At 43.1% G+C, this 20,668-nt stretch overlaps 1 protein-coding gene across 5 annotated transcripts in view; it reads left to right on the top strand.

Moving 5' to 3' along the window:
• The first annotated feature begins 8,890 nt into the window (after positions 1-8,890).
• LOC115527083 (SEC23 interacting protein) overlaps positions 8,891-20,668 on the top strand; it is a 43,298-nt gene continuing 31,520 nt past the window's right edge. For 3 of the 5 annotated variants that reach the window (XM_030334479.2, XM_030334476.2, XM_030334477.2), the window contains exons 1-5: positions 8,891-9,144; positions 12,464-12,996; positions 16,593-16,815; positions 17,995-18,188; positions 20,127-20,216. In XM_030334479.2, the coding sequence (XP_030190339.1) occupies positions 8,982-9,144; positions 12,464-12,996; positions 16,593-16,815; positions 17,995-18,188; positions 20,127-20,216 (1,203 nt within the window). In that variant the 5' untranslated portion in view covers positions 8,891-8,981. The remainder of the gene's footprint in view (positions 9,145-12,463; positions 12,997-16,592; positions 16,816-17,994; positions 18,189-20,126; positions 20,217-20,668) is intronic. The other 2 variants (XM_030334478.1, XM_030334480.1) reach the window with 2 other exon arrangements.

The raw sequence follows: 20,668 nt of genomic DNA, 5'->3' as shown, positions 1-20,668 counted from the left end.
AGAGCATGAACGGGGGAGGGGCAGAGAGAGAGGGAGACACAGAATCAGAAACAGGCTCCAGGCCCTGAGCCATCAGCCCAGAGCCTGACGCGGGGCTCGAACTCCCGGACCGCGAGATCGTGACCTGGCTGAAGTCGGACACTTAACCGACTGCGCCACCCAGGCGCCCCCTTATGTTGGAATTTTCAAGAATGAGTTGGTCTTTTGCATTTATAATCCTTTCTTGGAACACAGAAACAAGAAGGGATTTCTTAACTATCCCTGTTTTCTGAGGAGTGAGTGGGGGGCAACTACTAGGGAAGTTGGACTCATTGACCAAGTTCTGACTTTTCTAGGCCAATCGCTGCAGAGGTTGTCAGTTCTTTTGTTAAATATGGTCTGGCCATTGTATATTCAGCCTCCCAGAAATATCGTGCAGGCCATATATGTAAATTAAAAGTTATTAGTAGTCACATTAAGAGTTGATAAAAGGTAGAAACTTCTTTTTTATTTATTTACTTTTTAATGTTTATTTATTTCTGAGAGATATACAAAGCACAAGCAGGGCAGGGGTAGAGAGAGAGAGAGAGAGAGAGAGAGAGAGAGAGACATAGAATCTGAAGCAGCTGAGCTGTCAGCACAGAGTCTGACGTGGGGCTCAAACTCACAAATTGTGAGATCATGACCTGAGCTGAAGTCGGACACTTAACCAACTGAGCCACCCAGGTGCCCCAAAAGGTGCAACCTTCTAATTATAAAATCAGTAAATCACGGGAATGAAAAACACAGCATAGGGAATATAATCAATAATATTGTTATAACTTTGGTGACAGGTAGAAACTACACTTGTGGTGGTGAGCATTTCATAATGTATATAACTGTCAAATCAATATATTTTACACCTGAAAGATATATCAGCTATACTTCAATTAAAAATTGAAAACAAACTGGGGTGCCTGGGTGTCTCAGTCAGTTAGGCATCTGACTTCAGCTCAGGTCACGATCTCACACTCCATGAGTTTGAGCCCCACGTCGGGCTCTGTGCTGATAGCTCAGAGCCTGGAGCCTGCTTCAGATTGTGTCTCCCCCTCTCTCTGCCCCTCCCCTGCTCATGCTCTGTCTCTCTCTGTCTCAAAAATAAATTAAAAAACATTAAAAATTTAAAAAAAAAATTGAAAACAAACTGAGGCACCTGGATGGCTCAGTTGGTTAAGCCCCTGACTCATGATTTCAGTTAAGGTCATGATCTCAATGTTGTGAAATGGAGCCCTGCATCAGGCTCTGCACTGGGTGTGGAAACTGCTTGAGATTCTGTCTCTCTCTCTCTCTCTCTCTCTCACCCACCCACCCTTTGCCCCTCCCACCCTGAATGTGCCTGAATGTGCACACATTCTTTCTCTCTCTCTAAATAGAAAACAAATAAGAAACCATAGTGAGATAATATTACACACCGGTTAGAATGGCCAACATTTAAAATACTGGCAACACCAAGTATAGATATTACTGGTGGGAAAATAAGATGATGGAAAAGGGGCACCTGGGTGGCTCAGTCAGTCAACCATCTGACTTTGGCTTAGGTCATGATCTCACAGTTATCGGGCTCTGTGCTGACAGCTTGGAGCCTGCTTCACATTCTGTGTCTCTGCATTGCTCTCTGCCCCTCCCCCACTCACACTCTGTCTCTTTCTCTCTCAAAAATAAATAAACATTAAAAAAAAAGATGACGGAAAATCATGTGGCAATTTCTTACAAAGTTGAATATACATGACTAGAAGACTCAGTAATTCTACTCCTAGGTGAAATGAAAACATTTCCCATGAATATTTTTACATAAATTTTCATTGCAACTTTAATAATAATAGCCCCAAATTTGAAACAACCTAAATCTCTACCAACCAATGAATGGATAAGCAAACTGTGGTATAGTCATATAAAACACTACTTAACAAGGAAAAAAGAATGACCTATGATTCACATGACATGGATGGACCTCAAAAATATTACATTAATCAAAATAAGTCAGACACAAAAGAATATGTACTATATGGTTCCATTTATACAAAACTTACTAAAGACAGATGTAAAAATGTAAAAAATAGAAAGTAGATCAGTGGTGGAATAGGGCTGGGAATAGAATTTATGACGTTATTAATTGGCTGGAAAGAGGAACACAAAGGAATAGTCTAAGGTGATAGATTTATTTTTAAAAAAATATACTTATTTTGATGGGGCGCCTAGGTGGCTCAGTTGGTTGAGCGTCCAACTTTGGGTTAGATCATGGTCTTGTAGTTTGTGAGTTTGAACCCCGCGTGGGGCTTGCTCCTGTCAGCGCGGAGCCTGTTTCGGATCTTCTGTTCCCCTCTCTGTGTGTCTCTCCCCCGCTCCCGCTTGTACTCTCTGTCTCAAAAATAAATAAAACATTCTAAAAATGTTTAAATGTTTTATTTTTGAGAGAGGGAGCAAGAGAAATAGTGTGCATGCATGAGTGGGGAAGGGGCACAGAGGGAGGGAGAGAGGGAATCCCAAGCAGGCTCTGTGCTGTCAGTGCAGAGCTAGATGTGGGGCTCAATCCCACAAACTGTGAGATCATGGGCTGAGCTGAAATCAAGAGTTGGACGTTCGACAAACTGAGCCACTCAGGCATCTGTAGGGTGATGGATTTATTCTATACTGATATTTTTGTCAAAACTCATAAAATTGTATACTTACAGTTCATGCACTTATCATGTAAATTATACCTCAATAAAGTTGATTTAAAGAGTAAAAAGAGGGGCACCTGGGTGGCTCAGTCGGTTAAGCCTATAACTTCAGCTCAGGTCATATCTCATGGTCCATGAGTTCAAGCCTCGCATTGGGCTCTGCGCTGACAGCTTGGAGCCTGGAACTTGCTTCAGATTCTTTGTCTCCCGCTTTCTCCCCACTCATGCTGTCTCTGTCTCCATCTCTCAAAACTAAATAAATGTTAAAAAAAAAAGTAAAAAAAACCAGATCACATTAATTTTAATAGTAGGGTGCCTGGGTGGCTCAGTCAGTTAAGCATCTGACTCTTGGTTTCAACTCAGGTCATGATCTCATGGTTTCATGAGTTTGAGCCCCACATTGGGCTCTGTGCTGACAGTGTGGATCCTGCTTGGGGTTCTCTCTCTCCCTCTCTTTCTGCCCCTCCGCCCCCACACTGGGTTTGTCTTTCTCAAAAATAAATAAATAAACTTAAAAAATTTTAGTACTATATTTAACTTGACATATTCCAAATATTGTAATTGGGATAATGAATATAAATGTTATTAATGAATATTTTATCTTCTTTTTTTAGAATGAATTCTTTGAAATCTGGTGTGCATTTTACAGTTACAGCACTTCTCAATTCAGACAGCCACATTTCTAGACCTCGATAGCCACAGGTAGCCAGGACCATCAAGTGAGGCAGCACAGGAGAGACCAGGGCCTCAGTATTCAGATCAGAGGAGGTAAGAATCTTGCTCAAAGGCATTTCCAAGGGTCTTTTAAGATTTCTCTGGTAAACTAAAGAATCCTGCCTTATGGCAAAGGTCAGATCAAGGATGTAGCTTTCCCACCTATACCTATTAGGCTGACAGAAAAAGGGCTCAAGTCAGACAAGGAAGTAAAGAACATGGAACTTTCAGGAAATAAAATGCCAGGAGCTTGGCCTGAAAAAGTCTGCAACTTGTCAAGTTTTAAGGCAAGTCTCAGGCCCCAGACTCATAGGAGAGACAGTGGGCTACCAAAGCTGTACAGCCCCCAAAGAGGACGTGCCTCCTCGTGCCACTTGGGATATAGCCATGGATGGTCAGGGACAAGAAGAAACCTCCCTGAGGGCAAAGCTGAGGCCAGGGAGGACTGTAGACTGAGGAAGTATTTCTAGAGGCCCAAACCAGGGGCAGTCAGGACCAATCAAAAACATTCTCCACTCTCAGGGAGTATTTTCAATTTATGCCTCGTAGGATTTAATCATTTCTGTGCAACGGTGGGAGTCTCCATACAGTTACCCTGTTCTCAGCCCATGACTGTCTAATGTGCCCTATCGCCATAGGTGAGAAGCCACATCCAGGCCCAGTGGAAAGGGCTGAGCTGCACCCACAGATCCTAGACTGTTGAACAGGATGCAGCATGTTGCTTCCTTTGAGGAGTGAGTATATTCTACATTTGGGAAGAAGGGTTGGCGTTTGGTGGCCAGAGGGGCAGACTGTGGTGGCGATCATCATTTGCCCACTAAAATCTTCTTTCTCCATACAGAACAGTTACAGAATTGTAGGTAGGATGTGGATACTCAGGTGAGGATCGTATTTCCAGCTCTTGTACCAGGAGTGCCTTTTGTCCAAGTTCTCACTAGCAGAATGTGAACAGAAGTGATTTGTACAAGGTCTGCCTTACTTCTTAAGATGAGACGTCTGTGCCTGAACTGCTCTGACCTCTGGCCGCTGCCTTGGCTGGCAAAAAACTAGAGCGGCCTTGGAAGCCTTGTGTTGAAGATGAAAAACTGGTTACCTGCATGTACTCTCATGTGGGAAATGAACCTTCACTTTGAGCCACTGCATTTTGCAGTCTTTTTTTTTTTGTTAAAACAGCTTACGTTCTCCGGTACACCTGTGGTTGCACATCACGTTTCCTGTATCCCACATAGGAAGACTTCCTTAGCTTATTCCTTTATTTTGGTGGAGGACCTCCTCCATTTGCTTTCTTAGAAGGTGTGCTGGAGGGGTAAGTATTTTGAGAGCTGAATTCCTTTGCATTTGACCTGTTTTTATCCTTCTGGAGCCTTAAGAATCTTCTATTTGTCTCCAGCGTTTTCTCGTGTGTGTGTCTATTTTCAACTATTGTGCTGGGTACTCAACCCTTGCAATCTGGAAACTGGTATCCTTCATTTCTGGGAATAAAAATGTTTTTTCTTTGATTATTCCCTCCCCTGCGTTTTCTCTGTCTCTATTCTTAGCAGAACTCTTAATGTACAGATATTGGCTTTCCTTGCCCAGCACTCTAATTTTCTTATGTCTCTCTCCTAGCTCCCATCTGTTTGTCTTGTTGCTTTACTTTTTGGGAAATTTCCTATTTATCTTCCTTCTACTGATTTTCTTGTGTGTTCCCTGAACATTTATTTTCTTTTTAAAATGACATCCTGGGGGCGCCTGGGTGGCTCAGTTGGTTGAGCGTCCGACTTCGGCTCAGGTCATGATCTCACGGTTTGTGGGTTCGAGCTCTGTGCTGACAGCTTGCTCAGAGCCTGGAGCCTGCTTTGGATTCTGTGTCTCCTCTCTCTCTGCCCCTCTCCTGCTCATGCTCTGTCTCTGTCTCTCAAAAATAAATAAATGTTAAAAAACATTTTTTTAAAAAACAACACACCGATCTTGTTTCTTGGTTACTGACCCTCTTATCCCTCTGAGGATATTATTGACAGATTTTCTAAGTCTTTTTCTTCCCGTGTGGGTTGTTTATTCTAAGTTGCTATTTCTTCTTCCTTTGGTGTGTGTCTTGTTTTGATCTCTTTCACATTAAAGGATCTTCTCAACTATGTGGTGATCATATTTAAAGTGTGGGGGCTAGGGGCACCTGACTGGCTTAATCCGTAGATCATGCAACTCTTGGTCTCAGGGTTGTGAGTTTGAGCCCCACATTGGCCACAGAAGCGACTGAAAAAAAAAAAAAGTGTGGGGACTGACAAGGTGATTGGGAGCTCAGAGCATATAAATAGGGATTGTTGATTGTGAACTTAATATGGGGTGATCTGGCTGGGCTGTCTTCCTAGGGACTCCAGATTTCAGCACCTCTACATCTCTCTTTCCCATGCCCCAAAGAAGAATTTTCTAATCTTCTGCCTGAAGGTTGAAGATCTGGCAGCCAGTGTTCTCAGAGCTGAGTGGAGAAACTTGGCTGGGGTTGTGGGAGAGATTATTTTTTTATTCAGTATGTACACGTTTGCTAAGTGTTTCTTCTGTTACCCACTCCGGAAGGGAAAATTTCGTCTTTTTTTTTTTTTCCAGAAGGGGGATGGTTAGTGGTCCAGTTACTCAGAGTAGGGGTACAGACCTAACAGCTTCTCCCACAGTTTTACCCAATCTTCCAAACTCTTTAGCTTCAGGTGCCTGGGGTCATCAGACCCTCAATCTTATGAAGATTCTGTGGTGCAAACAAGTTGCTCTTGGGCTCCCCATTACTGGTTTGCTAACTCACCCACTACAGGTCCATTTTCGTGTGTGTGTGCGGAATCTTGCTGCTGCAGAATCCTCTCCTATCCCCCTTATCCTTCTGGGTTTAAAAATCAAACACACCTATTTGTGTTTTCCACAGAGTTTCAGGAGGAAGGAAATGAAGACACTTTGGTTCAATGTGATGTCTCTCCCCAGGAATTACCCCAGGAATTCTCTGCTCATTCCTACTGCAATTGCTCTAATTTGAGCCACTCTCACGGCTCCCCTGGTCCACTGTAGCAGCCCGGGTTGCTCTTTCCGTATCTACTTTATTACACTGAAGTCAGAGTGGACTTTCTACAGGGCAAATGTTATTTCTCCACCCTCTTTTATTAATTTTTTTTAACGCTTATTTATTTTTGAGACAGAGAGAGACAGAGCATGAATGGGGGAGGGTCAGAGAGAGGGAGACACAGAATCTGAAACAGGCTCCAGGCTCTGAGCTGTCAGCACAGAGCCTGACGCGGGGCTCGAACTCACAGACCGCGAGATCGTGACCTGAGCCGAATTCGGACGCTTAACCGACTGAGCCACCCAGGCGCCCCACCACCCTCTTTTATTGAAAACATTTTTAATGTTAATTAATTTTTTTAAGAGAGAGACAGAGAGCAAGCGGGGGGAGGGGCAGAGAGAGAGAGGGATGTGAAGCAGGCTCCAGGCTCGTGAGCTGTCAGCACAGAGCCTGACGCCAGGCTTGAACCCACAAACCGTGAGATCATGACCTGAGCTGAAGTCGGATGCTCAACCAGGTGGGCCACTCAGGCTCCCCTCTCTACCCTCTTTTAACCCCTTCTTTGGCTCCCTGTTGCTCTTGACTTGTAAGCCCCTGCATCATCTGGCCTTGCTCTGCTTTTCATTCTCATCTCCCAACATTCTTCCAGTTGCTCAGTGTGGCATTTCAGGGTATTCCTACATACTGTGACTTTTTTTGAAATGATCTCTCATTGCTTCCTCCAACCACCCCCCCCCCCCAACCACCAGATTTTCCACTTAACTTCTACTCATTGTCTTTCAGGGCTTGACTTTAAATTTTCTTCTTCGAGGAAGCCTTTCACGTCACTCAACACTATGTAGGTCCTTTGTTGATGGTCTGATTAGTCTAAATATTTGCTATCTTTTCTCACAGAAGGGTTATACCTCCCTCCCCTGATGGTGTCCATATTAGACATAACACACTTGGGAAATTCTACATTACAACTTTCACCACTGTTTACTTTCCTGTCTTCCTGGCCAAACTATAAGCTCTAAGATGGAAAGTTTCTGTGTCTTTCTTAAACACCACCGAACCCGCAGTGTTTCGTGTAGTGCCTTGGTCACCCATAGGAACGACAAAGACTCTCTCCTTGACCCAATTCTACCAAGGTTTCTAACAGTGTAAGGTCATGTCCCTAGAATGACCCCAGTCCTCCTTAAAATGCCTGCCCTGAGAAAGCTCAACGCTGCCAGGAGAACTTACTGTATGTTCCAGCCAAAACCTGGTGCTAGGCATTTGGGCCCCTGAGCTTCATTTCAGAGCAGTTACTTTAGAAAACTTGCAATTCTATATCCCTTATAATTTTGAGATGTAAATCTGTCATACAGAACTGTCTTCTCAAGGCCCATCTCCTCCCAGCCTGGTGGTATATTGCTCTAACTTGTACAACTGCCTGTCATAAAGATATGAGAAGTTTGTTTCTCCTCCAGATAATTGGCAGTTAACAAACCTAGGTGGCCTAGTCACGTGGACCAACATCCCTTGGCATCTTTCAATGCTTTCCCCTTAGCACTCTGATCTTTGGAAAGTCTGCAGTCTTTTGGGGAAGTTCAGTTCAGTTCACGATGTACCCTCTTTCCTGTTGTAGTAGTTATTACCCAGTAAAATCTATCCTTACTGCTTTAACTAGTGTCTCACTTTGTTTATCTCTGACAGTAAGCACACTAAATAGTTACTGAATTAAGTAAACAGGTTCTGCACAGGAGTGAATGGCTGCAGGGGAGGAGTTTCATTATTTCAAAGCTTCTTTTGGGGTCTATCCTTCTCTCCCTCCCTCCAAAAAAGCTACTTGTCTGTTATTTTTTATTTCATAATCTCTACCTACATGAAAGGTGACAATTACATCCAAGTCACCCACGGCGCATTTTGGGATTTAACTAATCAGATTATTGTAGACAGATATAGAAAGCTATTTTAAAATGTAGCATCTCCAAATTTCAATTCCCTGGCTCCTTTTTTAAACATGGCTTAAAAACTTCAAAAGTTTTACCGTTTCTATTTCTGGGCCAACAAAAAGAGTTCAGTTCAGTCCAGAAAGACATGTGGGCGGGTTGGATGTGAGTGCTAGCGTGGGTGAGTTGGGCTCAGCTTTGGCTACAAATGGCTCAACACCTCTTCTTCCCTCCCAATGGGGACAGCGCTCTGCTGACTGCTCCTGCAGGTTCCCGCTGTTCCTCCAAAATCTTGCCAGTTAAACTCTTCTGTCGATACTTTTAGGCAGCCCAGCGCGCCCCCCGCAATCCGTGACCCTCGGCGTCAACTCGATTCAGAACCAGCAGTACTGCCACTCCCACGCTCCAGTCCCAGCCTCCGCCGCGGCCGCGCCGGGGAGTGTCACGTGCCAGGACACGGGCGTGAAGCCAGCGCCGCCATGTTGGTTGCTGGCGGCGCTTTCCAGGGGAAGGGCAAGGCTGCTGACGAGCCGACCCGAGTTCCGGGCCTTGTGCGCAAGTGCGGAAGTGTGCTGGCCCCGAGTGTGACCGGTTTCCGGCCGGTGGTGCCGCACCGGCTGCCAGGAGACGTGTAACGGACGGTGGGCCGCAGCCATGGCCGAGAGGAAACTTAACGGTAGCGGCGGCGCCGCCTCTACCTCCTCCTCGGGCACTAACTTACTCTTCTCCTCCTCGGCCACGGAATTCAGCTTCAACGTGCCCTTCATCCCAGTCACCCAAGCCACCGCTGCCTCGGCCTCCTTGCTCCTGCCTGGAGGTAGTGGGGGCGGGGGGGAGGTGTCCGGTGGGAAGAGTGTGTGCAGGGAGGCGGGCGGAGGGCGTGGGGTGACGAGGGTCGGAAAGGAGGTATTCCTTGCGCCTCGATGCGACTCTGGGTGGCTTGCCAGGGCCATCCGTGGCCAGGTTTGAGTGGCCCGGGGACTTTGAAATATTGGAAGTAGGGGGCCAGATCATGAGACTTGCTTTTCGTCGAGGAATCCTCTGATCCGAGGGCTGGACGCTCCACGCTGGCACTGGCATTACACAGATTTTTGTCGAACACATGCTAGTGTGCCAGGTGCTGGCAGGGAATGCAAAGAGCATAGTGCTTCTTAACTAGGATACAGTAGGAGATCTCCTAGGATAGACCTGTAATACTTGCAAAGTAGAGGTACACGATGCAGTTCTCATCTTTCAAGACAGTGCATCATCACATTGTCTAAGAAGCCGTTTCCTGTTCTCCTTGGCCCCCACTCCTACGTGCACCCTAGCTCTTTCATTTCCTTATTATTGTCTAGGGGTGTTGCTTTTTAATGATTGTGTGGCATTACCCAGACCACAGTATCTAGGGGCACAGACTGCGTTCCAGCCCTGGCTGTGCCAGGAACTTGCTGTATGACCTTAGGCATGTTACTTTACCTCTCTGTGCTTCACTTTCCATGTCCGTACAGCCTCATAAAACTGTAAGGAGAAGTGGATTGATTTTTGTAAGGTGCCGAGTGCAGTGCCTGGCACATAGTATTACCTACATGTTTGTGAAATAAACATATCTGCCTCTCTAGTTGGACTGTGGGCTTCTTGAAGTTTGCAGCTGTTGCTAGAGTGTGTGCAGAGGAGTGGCGTGAGTAGTCAGTGGGGACTAGATCACGAAGCGCCTCATATGCCGTACTGAGGAGTTTGTAGTTCATCCTGTAGGGTGTGGGGGAGCCTTCGAAGGATCTTAAGGTAACAAGGCAGTGAAACTGGAGGTGTGTTTCAGAAAGACTGGAGTTTTCTGAGATTGCACCAGAGTTAAGCTGACTGTAGCAAGAGCGGTCAGTCTGGGGGCCACTGGGAGTCAGGCACGAGTGGATGGCACTCTAGCCCTACCCAGCCACATTGGGTATGAAGAGCAGGGAAGAGAGGGGAGAGATTTTTTAGACTATAAATTGTTGGGCCTCAGTGACTCCCTGGGGGCCATACTGTCAGCTTTATCAGCCCAGAGGCTCCTTCTCTTCCTTCAGTTTTAGCCAGAAGACCTGGCTCCCTGACTGGCGTGTAATGGATACTGTGTACATGTTTCTTGAATGAGTGTCTGAATGGTTAAATGAAGGGATTGAGAAACGAAGCGGGGGAGGAGTCTGAGATGATGTTTTGGTTTGAGTGTCTGGATGGATGTTGGTGAACACCTGTTGAGATAGTGCGGTGTGCTAAAAGGAGCGCATGAAGGAGGACAGTTAAGGTGGTAAGTTCTTTTTCAGGCTTAGTAGGTTTGAGGTGTATGTGGCTGAGTCTGCCAAAAGTGTTGAGGAAGCAGTTGGTTGATAGGTTCTGGAGCACAGGAGAACGCTCCTGGTTTGAGACAGATTTGGGAGTGTCAAAAGTGTACAAGTGCTCATTAAGGTTGTAGGTTTCGATGCCGAATGTGTCCACATGTAATTAGAAAGTGCCCCTGAGGTGAGCTGGCAGCATGCGGAGATCAGTATTTCATTTGCAGTTGATGCTAATCAGAAAAAAGTCTCTTGGGTCAGGTTGCTCCCAGGTTGTCTTAAAGGAAGAAAGATACCACAGGGGTTTGTTTGTTTGTTTGTTTCCATTCCATGTTTTTAGTTGTTGAGAGGTGAACTGAGAAATGTAAGACAAGTGAGGTCCAGGCAGCTGAAAAGAGAGAGAGGGAACTGGAGATGTATCTCCAAAGGAGAATAAAGCCAGCAGACAAAGGGCTTTGTGAAGGAGGTGAGAATTTATTTTTGGTTACAAAGAAACAATGGAGAGGAGTATTTTGAGTAGTGGAGTATCTCAGTTAAATTGATGCGTGAGAAATACAGTGGGAGCAGCCTAGAAGCTCAAGCCAGAATCTCTGTGAGCCAGTGAAAGAAGGCCTCTCGGGGGCAAGGATCACAGTGTGCCTGTGTGCTGAGTGTGGGTCTTCTGTTGGGCTCCATGCCTCCAGCAGTAGGAGATAAGAGGGAATGAGCCGGGGGAAGGAAAAGATTAGGAAGAAAGTTTCTTTAAAAAAAATTTTTTTTTTAATCTTTATTTATTTTTGAGAGAGAGACAGAGTGTGAGCAGGGGAGGAGCAGAGAGAGAGGGAGACACAGAATCGGAAGCAGGCTCCAGGCCCTGAGCTGTCAGCACAGAGCCCCATGCAGGGCTCGAACCCACGAACGGTGACATCATGACCTGAGCCGAAGTCGGACGCTCAACTGACTGAGCCACCCAGGCGCCCCTAGGAAGAAAGTTTCTACAAGCTAAGGGCTTATAAAAGTTTGGTAAGAAGAGTGGGTTGGACTTTTGAGGCCATGTAGAGGGAGAATACTTTTATTTTACAACTTGGTTGCAGAAGAGAAGGTAGTTTGGGGTTGATAATCCCTGTGGTGAAGATCAGTTTGGGCAAAGGGAAGTGAAGAGAAGTGAACTTTGGTTAGAAAATGGCTTTTTTAGTGATTTGGCATTCTCTAATGGCTAGTTCTCTGGTCGCAATAGTGTGATTTTAGGGATGGCAATTAATGGTTGACCTACTTTGCCTTGGGAATACAAATACCACGTGTTCATTTGTACAATGAATGCTTTGTAGGTAAGAGTCCCGACACACCCCTTCTTGTCAACAGAGTTCATGTCTGTACTTAAGTTTCTTATTACTGTAGAAATAAAACTGCGTGTATTTGGTAGCAGAAAATATTTGAATTATTTTTTACCAGGAGGAGATTCAAAATAAGATGTAAAAATAGTAGGTATAGGTTTTGTTTCTGTTTTCAAACACTCCTATATACAGATATGTGTAATTTATATATATTTACAATAAATACTTGACTATTCATTTAAAAAATATAAAAGGTTATGTACCAAAACATTAACGTGTTAACAGTGATTGTCTTCGGGAGGTGGGCTTATGAATGAATTCTGATTTTTCCCTCCTTTTGTTGTTTCGTATTCTTATTTTCTAGTTTTTCATCTCAAAGAAAAAAAGAACAAGGTTTTCTTTCTTTCTTTCTTTCTTTTTTGTAATGCAGAAATAGAAAAAAGAACACGTGCAATTGTTCGATCTGCCTTATAGGATCGTAGCTACAGAAAAATAGAATATCCTTTAAATCTTTGGCTCTCCTGTTCCTTTTCAGAAGATTCCACCGATGTTGGGGAGGAGGACAGCTTCCTCGGTCAGACTTCTGCTCACACGTCTACCCCACAGACCTTTAGTTACTTCTCTCAGGTATCAAGCAGTAGTGATCCTTTTGGGAATATTGGACAGTCGCCGTTAACAACTGTGGCAGCATCGGCTGGACACTCAGCATACTCCAAGTCCCCAGCTGCTCTCCCTTTTACAACTGGATCCCAAGATGCGTCGAATGCGTGCTCACCAGCCATTTCGAAGGCTCAGTATGGTGCTCCACCTTCTGCACAGATGGGAATGAATACTTACCTGCCTTCTCAGCCAAGTAGTCTCCCTCCTTCCAATTTTGGGAGCCCACCGCAAGGAACGCCCCAACAAGGACACAATCCATATCGTCACACCCCTGTAAGCAGCAGGGCTAATCCTTATATTGCACCCCCACAGCTGCAACAGTGCCAAACGCCAGGCCATCCCCCCCATCCTCCACCCGCCGGACCCCCGTTTCAGATGTACCAGATGCCTGTAGGATCTTTGCCACCGGTACGGAGATGTGTTTTTATATCTTAGCTATTCACTCTGATTTATTTTATTTTGTTTTTTATTTTATCTTTTATTAAAAGCAATTTTTTTTTTAACGTTTATTCCTTTTTGAGAGAACAGAGACAGAATGCGAGCAGGGGAGGGGCAGAGAGAGAGGGAGATACAGGATACAAAGGAAGCTCCAGGTTCTGAGCTATCAGCCCAGAGCCTGATGCGGAGCTCGAACCCAGGAACCGTGAGATCATGACCTAAGCCAAAGTTGGATGCTCAACCAACTGAGCCACCCAGGCGCCCCTCCCTCACTCTGATTTTTTATCTCTCTCTCATCTTAGCCTGTGTTTTTAAAAAGTGAGCTTCTATTTTTATTTTTTCATTCCTTTTTTTTTTTTTTTTTAAGTTATTTATTTTCAGAATGTGAGAGCGGGCGCATGCTCACCTGCATATACAAGTCGGGGAGGAGCAGAGAGAGAGGGTGACAGAGAATCCTAAGCAGGCTCCACACTGTTAGCGCAGAGCCCGACCTGGGGCTCGATCCCACCAACCACGAGATCATGACTTGAGCCAAAATCAAGAATTGGACGCTCAGCCCCCTGAGCCACCCAGGTGTCCCAACACTGGGCGTTTAATAGTCAATGTGATGATAAACTGTTCTCAGAGGTGATTCTTTGTAAGCTATGTGTTTTTTTATTTATTTATTTATTTTTTTATTTATTTATTTATTTTTTTAAACTTTTTTTTTTTTTTATTTTTTTTCCCAACGTTTATTTATTTTTTGGGGGGACAGAGAGAGACAGAGCATGAATGGGGGAGGGGCAGAGAGAGAGGGAGACACAGAATCGGAAACAGGCTCCAGGCTCTGAGCCATCAGCCCAGAGCCTGACGCGGGGCTCGAACTCACGGACCGCGAGATCGTGACCTGGCTGAAGTCGGACGCTTAACCGACTGCGCCACCCAGGCGCCCCTGTAAGCTATGTGTTTTGAAGTAAACATTCTTTTAAAGGAATCATAAAGGGGCACCTGGGTGGCTCATTTGGTTGAGAGTCAGACTTTGGCTCAGGTCTTGATTTCACGGTTCGTGAGTTCAAGCCCCACATTGGGCTCCCCGCTGTCAGTGCAGAGTCCACTTTGGATCTTTTGTCCCCCTTCTCTTTCTGCCGTGGGTCCCCACTGCCACTCTCTCTCAAAAAAATACATAAACATTAAAAAAAAATTTAAAGGAAGCTCATTAAATGGTTCATATATTATTGATTTATGAAAGTAGTACCTGATTTTAATGAGTTAACTACATGTCAATATTTCCAGATTTTAGAGCAAGATACCAATAATAAATGTTATCTGGGGATATGTCAGAGTTGAAGCATTTATTAACAGACTGCCATTTTCTCAGTTTTTAATTATCCTACTCAATCAAAACATTCAAATACAGGGACTAAAATTTATTACTTCTATAATTTCTTTTATTTACTTTATGAAGTTTGGGTCTAGACAGTCAAACTCTATCTCAGGAGGGTGATGGGGCAACATTTGCATTGGGTAAATTCTATGAAATTCCCTTATGCTTTTTCCCCAGCTGATTGTTGAACTGACTTCCACAGGGAAATCAACTGAATCAAAAAAAGGGAAATGATTCAAAGGAAGAATTAACCCAAGTGTGGCAGGGATAGCGGTATTATAATCAGAAAATAACCTAACTTCTCTCTTGGGAATAGAGAATGGGCTCAGTTTTATTGTTTAATTTAAATCCTATCAATACACAAACTTGATAATGTTGGATTTCAGCATATTGGAAGGTAAGCGCATCACAGCATGTGGGATAGTTAACATATTAGTTTGCTGATTAAATTTTTGAAAAGGTTTCTAATTAAGAAATTTAAAAATGATAATTTCAGACTTGAAAGTTACAAAAATAAAGATAGCACAAACAGTACCCCAGTGCCCTTAATGCATGTTTACCTGTCATTAACATTTTACCCCATTTGTTCTTTTACTTGTGCACAGGCACACACTCACACATTTGGACATCCTCTCTCTCCCCTTGTCACTATGTGTGTGTGCAAGTTGTTTGGGAAATGTCAGTTGAATGCATTATGACTCTTTACTCCTAACTATTTTAGTGCAAATTTCTAAGAATAAGGATGTCCTTTTACATAACCACAGTACAGTTATCACCTCCGTAATTTTAACATTGATACAACATTCCAAAATGATTTTTAATTAAAACATGTAAAAATAATTGTTTTCTAATTAAAAAAATTGTTTTTTTATTTTAATTTTTTTACTGTTTATTTTTGAGGGAGACAAGTGGGGGAGGGGCAGAGAGAGAGGGAGATGCAGAATCCAAAGCAGGCTCTAGGCTCTGAGCTGCCAGCACAGAGCCCCATGTGGGGTTCAAACTCATGAACTGTGAGATCATGACCTGAGCTGAAGTCAGACATTTAACCGACTGAGCCACCCAGGCGCCACATCATGTTTAAATTTTTTTTAAGTTTATTTTTTGACAAAGAGGGAGAGAGAACTTGCATAAGCAGGGGATGGCCAGAGAGAGAGGGGGAGAGGGAGAATCCCGGTGTGGAGCCTGATGCAGGGCTCAAACCCACAAATCGTGAGATCATGATCTGAGCCGAAATCCAGAGTCAGATGCTTAACTGACTGAGCCACCCAGGCATCCCTGATTCTGATTTTAAAAGTATTTCCAGTGCAGAAAATTTGAAAAACGCAGAATAGTCAAATGATTAAAAATTGCATCTGGATAACCCTTCTTCTCATTTTTTTTATGTTTTATCTTTTTTTGTAGACAAACATTGTATATGATTTCTGTGAACGTTTTTTAGATGTTAAGATTGTTTTCTAAAACGTTAAAAAAAATTTTTTTTAACATTTATTTATTATTGAGAGAGAGAGAGAGAGAGAGAGACAGAGCATGAGCAGGGGAGGGGCAGAGAGAGGAGGAGACACAGAATCCAAAGCAGGCTCCAGGCTCTGAGCTGTCAGCACAGAACCCGACGTGGGGCTTGAACTCACAAACTGCGAGATGATGACCTGAGTTGAAGTAGGACGCTTAACCGACTGAGCCACCCAGGTGCCCCTTTCCTAAAACATTTTTAATGGCTCTAGAGAATTCCACCCTTTAAGTCACAGATAATGTACTTAATCAGGTCTCTGTTAGACATTTAGATTGTGTCCAGTGATTTTCTGTTATAAGTGACCGTTTAGTATATGTCTTTGTAGGTAAATTTTGGTTTCTGTATTACGTCTTTAAGATGAGTTCTTAGAAATAGAATTGTTAGGTCAAGGAATATGCAAGTTATAGAGATTAAATAAATCACAGGAGACATACTGCTAGATTGATTTCTGTAAAGGTGCCAGTTTACTTCACCATCAGTTTGAGAAAGCCCAGTCTACTTTGAGACTGATGTTGGATTTTGTTGATTTTTGTTGTTAAGAAACATTGTTTTAGGGCCCAATTATTAAACTGAATGGTTGTCCAGAGATATATGTAGGATAATCATTATGAATGTTACTTTGGGTCTGAGGCATATACGGAATTGTTGTTTTTTGGACAAACATCATAGTCCTGTCTTTCTGGTGTGTTCCAGATTCCTCCTTCAGTGCCATCGGGGTTGACCCCTCCAACACCACAGCAGGCTCTTGCTAGACCCACAGGTCCTTCTGTGCAAACGCCCCCTCCTTTTCTACTTCAAAACCAATATGAACCTGTTCAACCCCACTGGTTTTACTGCAAGGAGGTAGAATACAAACAATTGTGGATGCCTTTCAGTGTGTTTGACTCTTTGAATCTTGAAGAAATCTATAATTCAGGTAAGGACAGATCATGCATCATTTTTATCTCATTTTAGGAAGAGAAGAAATAGTATTTATCCATGGCTCATATTTTGTGAATGTCAAATTCCTTAATCCTTGTAGACTTCACCAGACTCTGTATCTTAAGATAGTGATAGTAATAGAAGGCCTGAATTATTTAAGCAAGGTTTTTAAAATGTTTTAGTAATTTTCTTCTTTGTTTAAAGATGTTTTAAGTTAGAGACATAGAGTAGTTCATATAATGTAGGTGTCAATTTTCCTATTTCTGTCATTCTTTTGTAGTTAACGGACATTTATGAAACATCTTCTTTAGAACTCTTGTTCCTGAAGATGCTTTGACAAGTGTTCTGTAGTCAGGCAGTTTTGAAAGTGACTTAACTTCGTTCACCTCTTGAGATAGTGCAATGCAGTGTGTTAAGGCTCTGAGAAGTCCTGGAGTATAGAATTATGTGTTTTTGTTCATCCTGATGATATTTCATCATGAGACTTAATCCCTCAATACCTTCTGTAAGCATACCTCATGGAGACTTGCTGCTTGGATTAAAAAAAGAAAATCCAGTTATTTGAATTATTATTTTATTTATTTATTTTTCATTTGAATTATTTTATGGTCCTACTTCACAACTCTGCTCCGGCTATTTTTTCTTCACTTAGGAAGAGTCATAATTTTTTTTTTTTTCAATATATGAAATTTATTGCCAAATTTGTTTCCAGGAAGAGTCATAATTTTGAGTAGCACAAATTAATGTTAAACTTCAATTTTTATTTATTTATTTTTAATTTTTTTTTTTTTAACGTTTATTTACTTTTGAGACAGAGAGAGACAGAGGATGAACGGGGGAGGGTCAGAGAGAGAGAGAGGGAGACACAGAATCTGAAACAGGCTCCAGGCTCTGAGCTGTCAGCACAGAGCCCGACGCGGGGCTCGAACTCACGAGCCGTGAGATCATGACCTGAGCCGAAGTCGGACGCTTAACTGACTGAGCCACCTACGCGCCCCAAACTTCAATTTTTAAACAGGAATGAACTTAGTTCTGTGTCATTAGGGGTCAACTAGCCACCATATTCATTATTTATTACTTTTATTTTTTAAAGTTCATTTATTTTTTTTCATTACTTACCATTTTTCAACCTGCCTTGTAACTGTCGGGTTAAAACGTGAACTTTGTGCTCCAGTCCAGCCGGACCCTGAGAGTGTGGTTCTAGGCACAGATGGAGGGCGCTATGACGTTTATCTCTATGATCGACTGAGGAAGGCTGTGTACTGGGAAGAGGAGCCGGCGGAAGTCAGACGCTGTACTTGGTTTTACAAAGGGGACACAGACAGCAGATTTATTCCCTATACAGAGGAGTTCAGTGAAAAACTAGAGGTACGTGGGCTTTATTCTTTTATGCTTTCCTTCCAAACCGTAGGCCCTGTATACATTGGAGCCTCACGTGACACCGCTCACAACGAAGCAGGCTTTTTAAGAGCCTGTTTTGATGCTGTTCACAGAGAAGATTGCTTTTTCAGTGGTGCCTTTGTTCAGATGAGGTGCTAATCATGGCCTCAGTAGCTGAAGGTAGACTGTTTTATAGGGGCGTATCACAGATCTGGAAACTAGATACTTGTATCAAACATTCACACCAACTTAGTCTGCTGGGATCTGTTGTTCAAAGCACGTGCCAAGCATATGGATTCTTTTCTGATCACTTCAGTAAAAGACTTGAGCTTAACTTCTGATTTTTGAAAATAGATAGAAAACGGAATAGAAACAAATGTTTTAAGACTTAGCCATTCTAAAACTGGTGGTTAATGTTGTTTCACATAATTGCATTCATTTCTTATGATAATTCTACTTAATGGTTGAATTAATAAATGAATTCAATTTATGTACACTGGAAATGAGATACAGAACACTTTAGTTGCTATTTTTTTTTAACTTTTATTTATTTTGAGAGAGAGCGGATATGTGCGAGCACGTGTGAGCAAGGTATGAGCAGAGAGAGAGAGAGAGAGAGAGAGAGAGAGAGAGAGAATCCCAAGCGTGCTCAGGGCTGTCAGCGTAGAACCTGACGCATGGCTCCATCCAACCAACCGTGAGATCGTGACCTGAACTGAAATCGAGAGTTGGACGTTTAACTGCCTGAGCCACCCAGACGCTCCTACTTACTATTTTTTAATGTAGTAGTTATTAAAACTGAGACAATTGGCACTAACAGAAAACATTAAAACAACACTGTGTTAACGTTGAAAGGGGCCCCTAAAATGTTAATCTTCCCTAGAAAGAAGATTGTTCAACAGTCCAGTCTTTGGAGTCAGAAATTTGAGGGTGGGAGTGAACTGCGGTTCTGCCCGTGCTACTTTACGCCTGCGATCTCGTGCAGCTGTGAACTTAAAATGTCTACTGAGGGGTTGAATTGTGTCCTCCTTTGCACCCCACAAAAGATATGTTGAAGCCCTAACCTGTAGCACCTCAGAATGTGATCTTGCCTGGAAATAGGGTGCTTGCAGGTATAGTTAGTGAAGACGAGATCATTCTGGAAAAGGTTGGGCCCCTAATCCAGTATGACTTGACATCATACCAAGTAAAAATAGAGAATTGGGGTGTTGCATCTTTAAAGCAAAAACACTAAAGATTGCTGGCAAAGCACCAGAAGAAGCTAGGAAGAGGCAAGGAAGGAATAAGGAGTCTTCTATAGGTTTCAGAGGGATACGGCCCTGGCTGACACTTGACTTCAGACTTCTAGCCTCTGGAACTGTGAAACAGTACATTTTTTTTTTTTTATGTTTTTGTTTTTTTAAATTTTTTAAATGTTTATTTATTTTTGAGAGGGAAAGAGACAGAGTGCAAGTGGAGGAGGGGCAGCGAGCAAGGGAGACACAGAATCCGAAGCAGGCTCCAGGCTTTGAGCTATCAGCACAGAGCCTGATGCGGGGCTCGAATCCACGAACCGTGAGATCATGACCTGAGCTGAACTCGGAGGATTAACTGACTGAGCCACCCAGGCACTCCAAGACAGTACATTTCTATTGTTTTAAGCCATTCATTTTGTGGTACTTTGTTATAGCAGCTCTAGGAAACTAATAGACTGGGTAAACCTTTGTTCTCTCCTGTATGTAATGAGGATAATCTTATTTAGGAGTGATTGAGAGTAATTAATTAAATAAGATAATGTACGTAAAATGACAGACAAGGATGATAAATAGTACATGAGAACTGCTGTTACGTTATTTTTATCATCATCATAGTTCTACTTTTCTTCCACCCTTTTTCTCACCGTGGCATAGATTTGTCTTCTTGGCTTATATGTTTCTGTTATTTTAGGCTGAATATAAAAAAGCAGTAACCACCAATCAGTGGCACCGTAGATTAGAGTTCCCAAGTGGAGAGACCATCGTTATGCACAATCCAAAGGTAATGTTTAAGATATTAAAGTGTTAAGGAAAAAAAAAAGATATTAAAGTGTAAGGTTCCTTTCAATAAAGATTTTATTGAATGTGGTTGATAAATGCTCCTTTTTTTATATTAAATATAATTTATTGTCATATTGGCTTCCATACAACACCCAGTGCTCATCCCAACAGGTGACCTCCTCAATGCCCATCACCCACTTTCCCCTCTCCCCCACCTCCCATCAACCCTCAGTTTGTTCTCAGTATTTAAGAGTCTCTTATGGTTTGCCTCCCTCCCTCTCTGTAACTTTTTTTTTCCCCTTCCCCTCCCCCATGGTCTTCTGTTAAGTTTCTCAGGATGCACATACAAGTGAAAACATATGGTATCTGTCTTCCTCTGCCTGACTTATTTCAGTTAGCGAATACCCTCCAGTTCCATCCACATTGCTGCAGATGGCCAGATTTCATTCTTAT

The sequence above is a fragment of the Lynx canadensis genome, chromosome D2 (assembly GCF_007474595.2).
Source record: "Lynx canadensis isolate LIC74 chromosome D2, mLynCan4.pri.v2, whole genome shotgun sequence".
NCBI classification, from domain to species: Eukaryota; Metazoa; Chordata; class Mammalia; order Carnivora; family Felidae; genus Lynx; species Lynx canadensis.
Note: the sequence above shows the minus strand (reverse complement) of the source record. Positions and strands in the feature narration are given on the sequence as shown.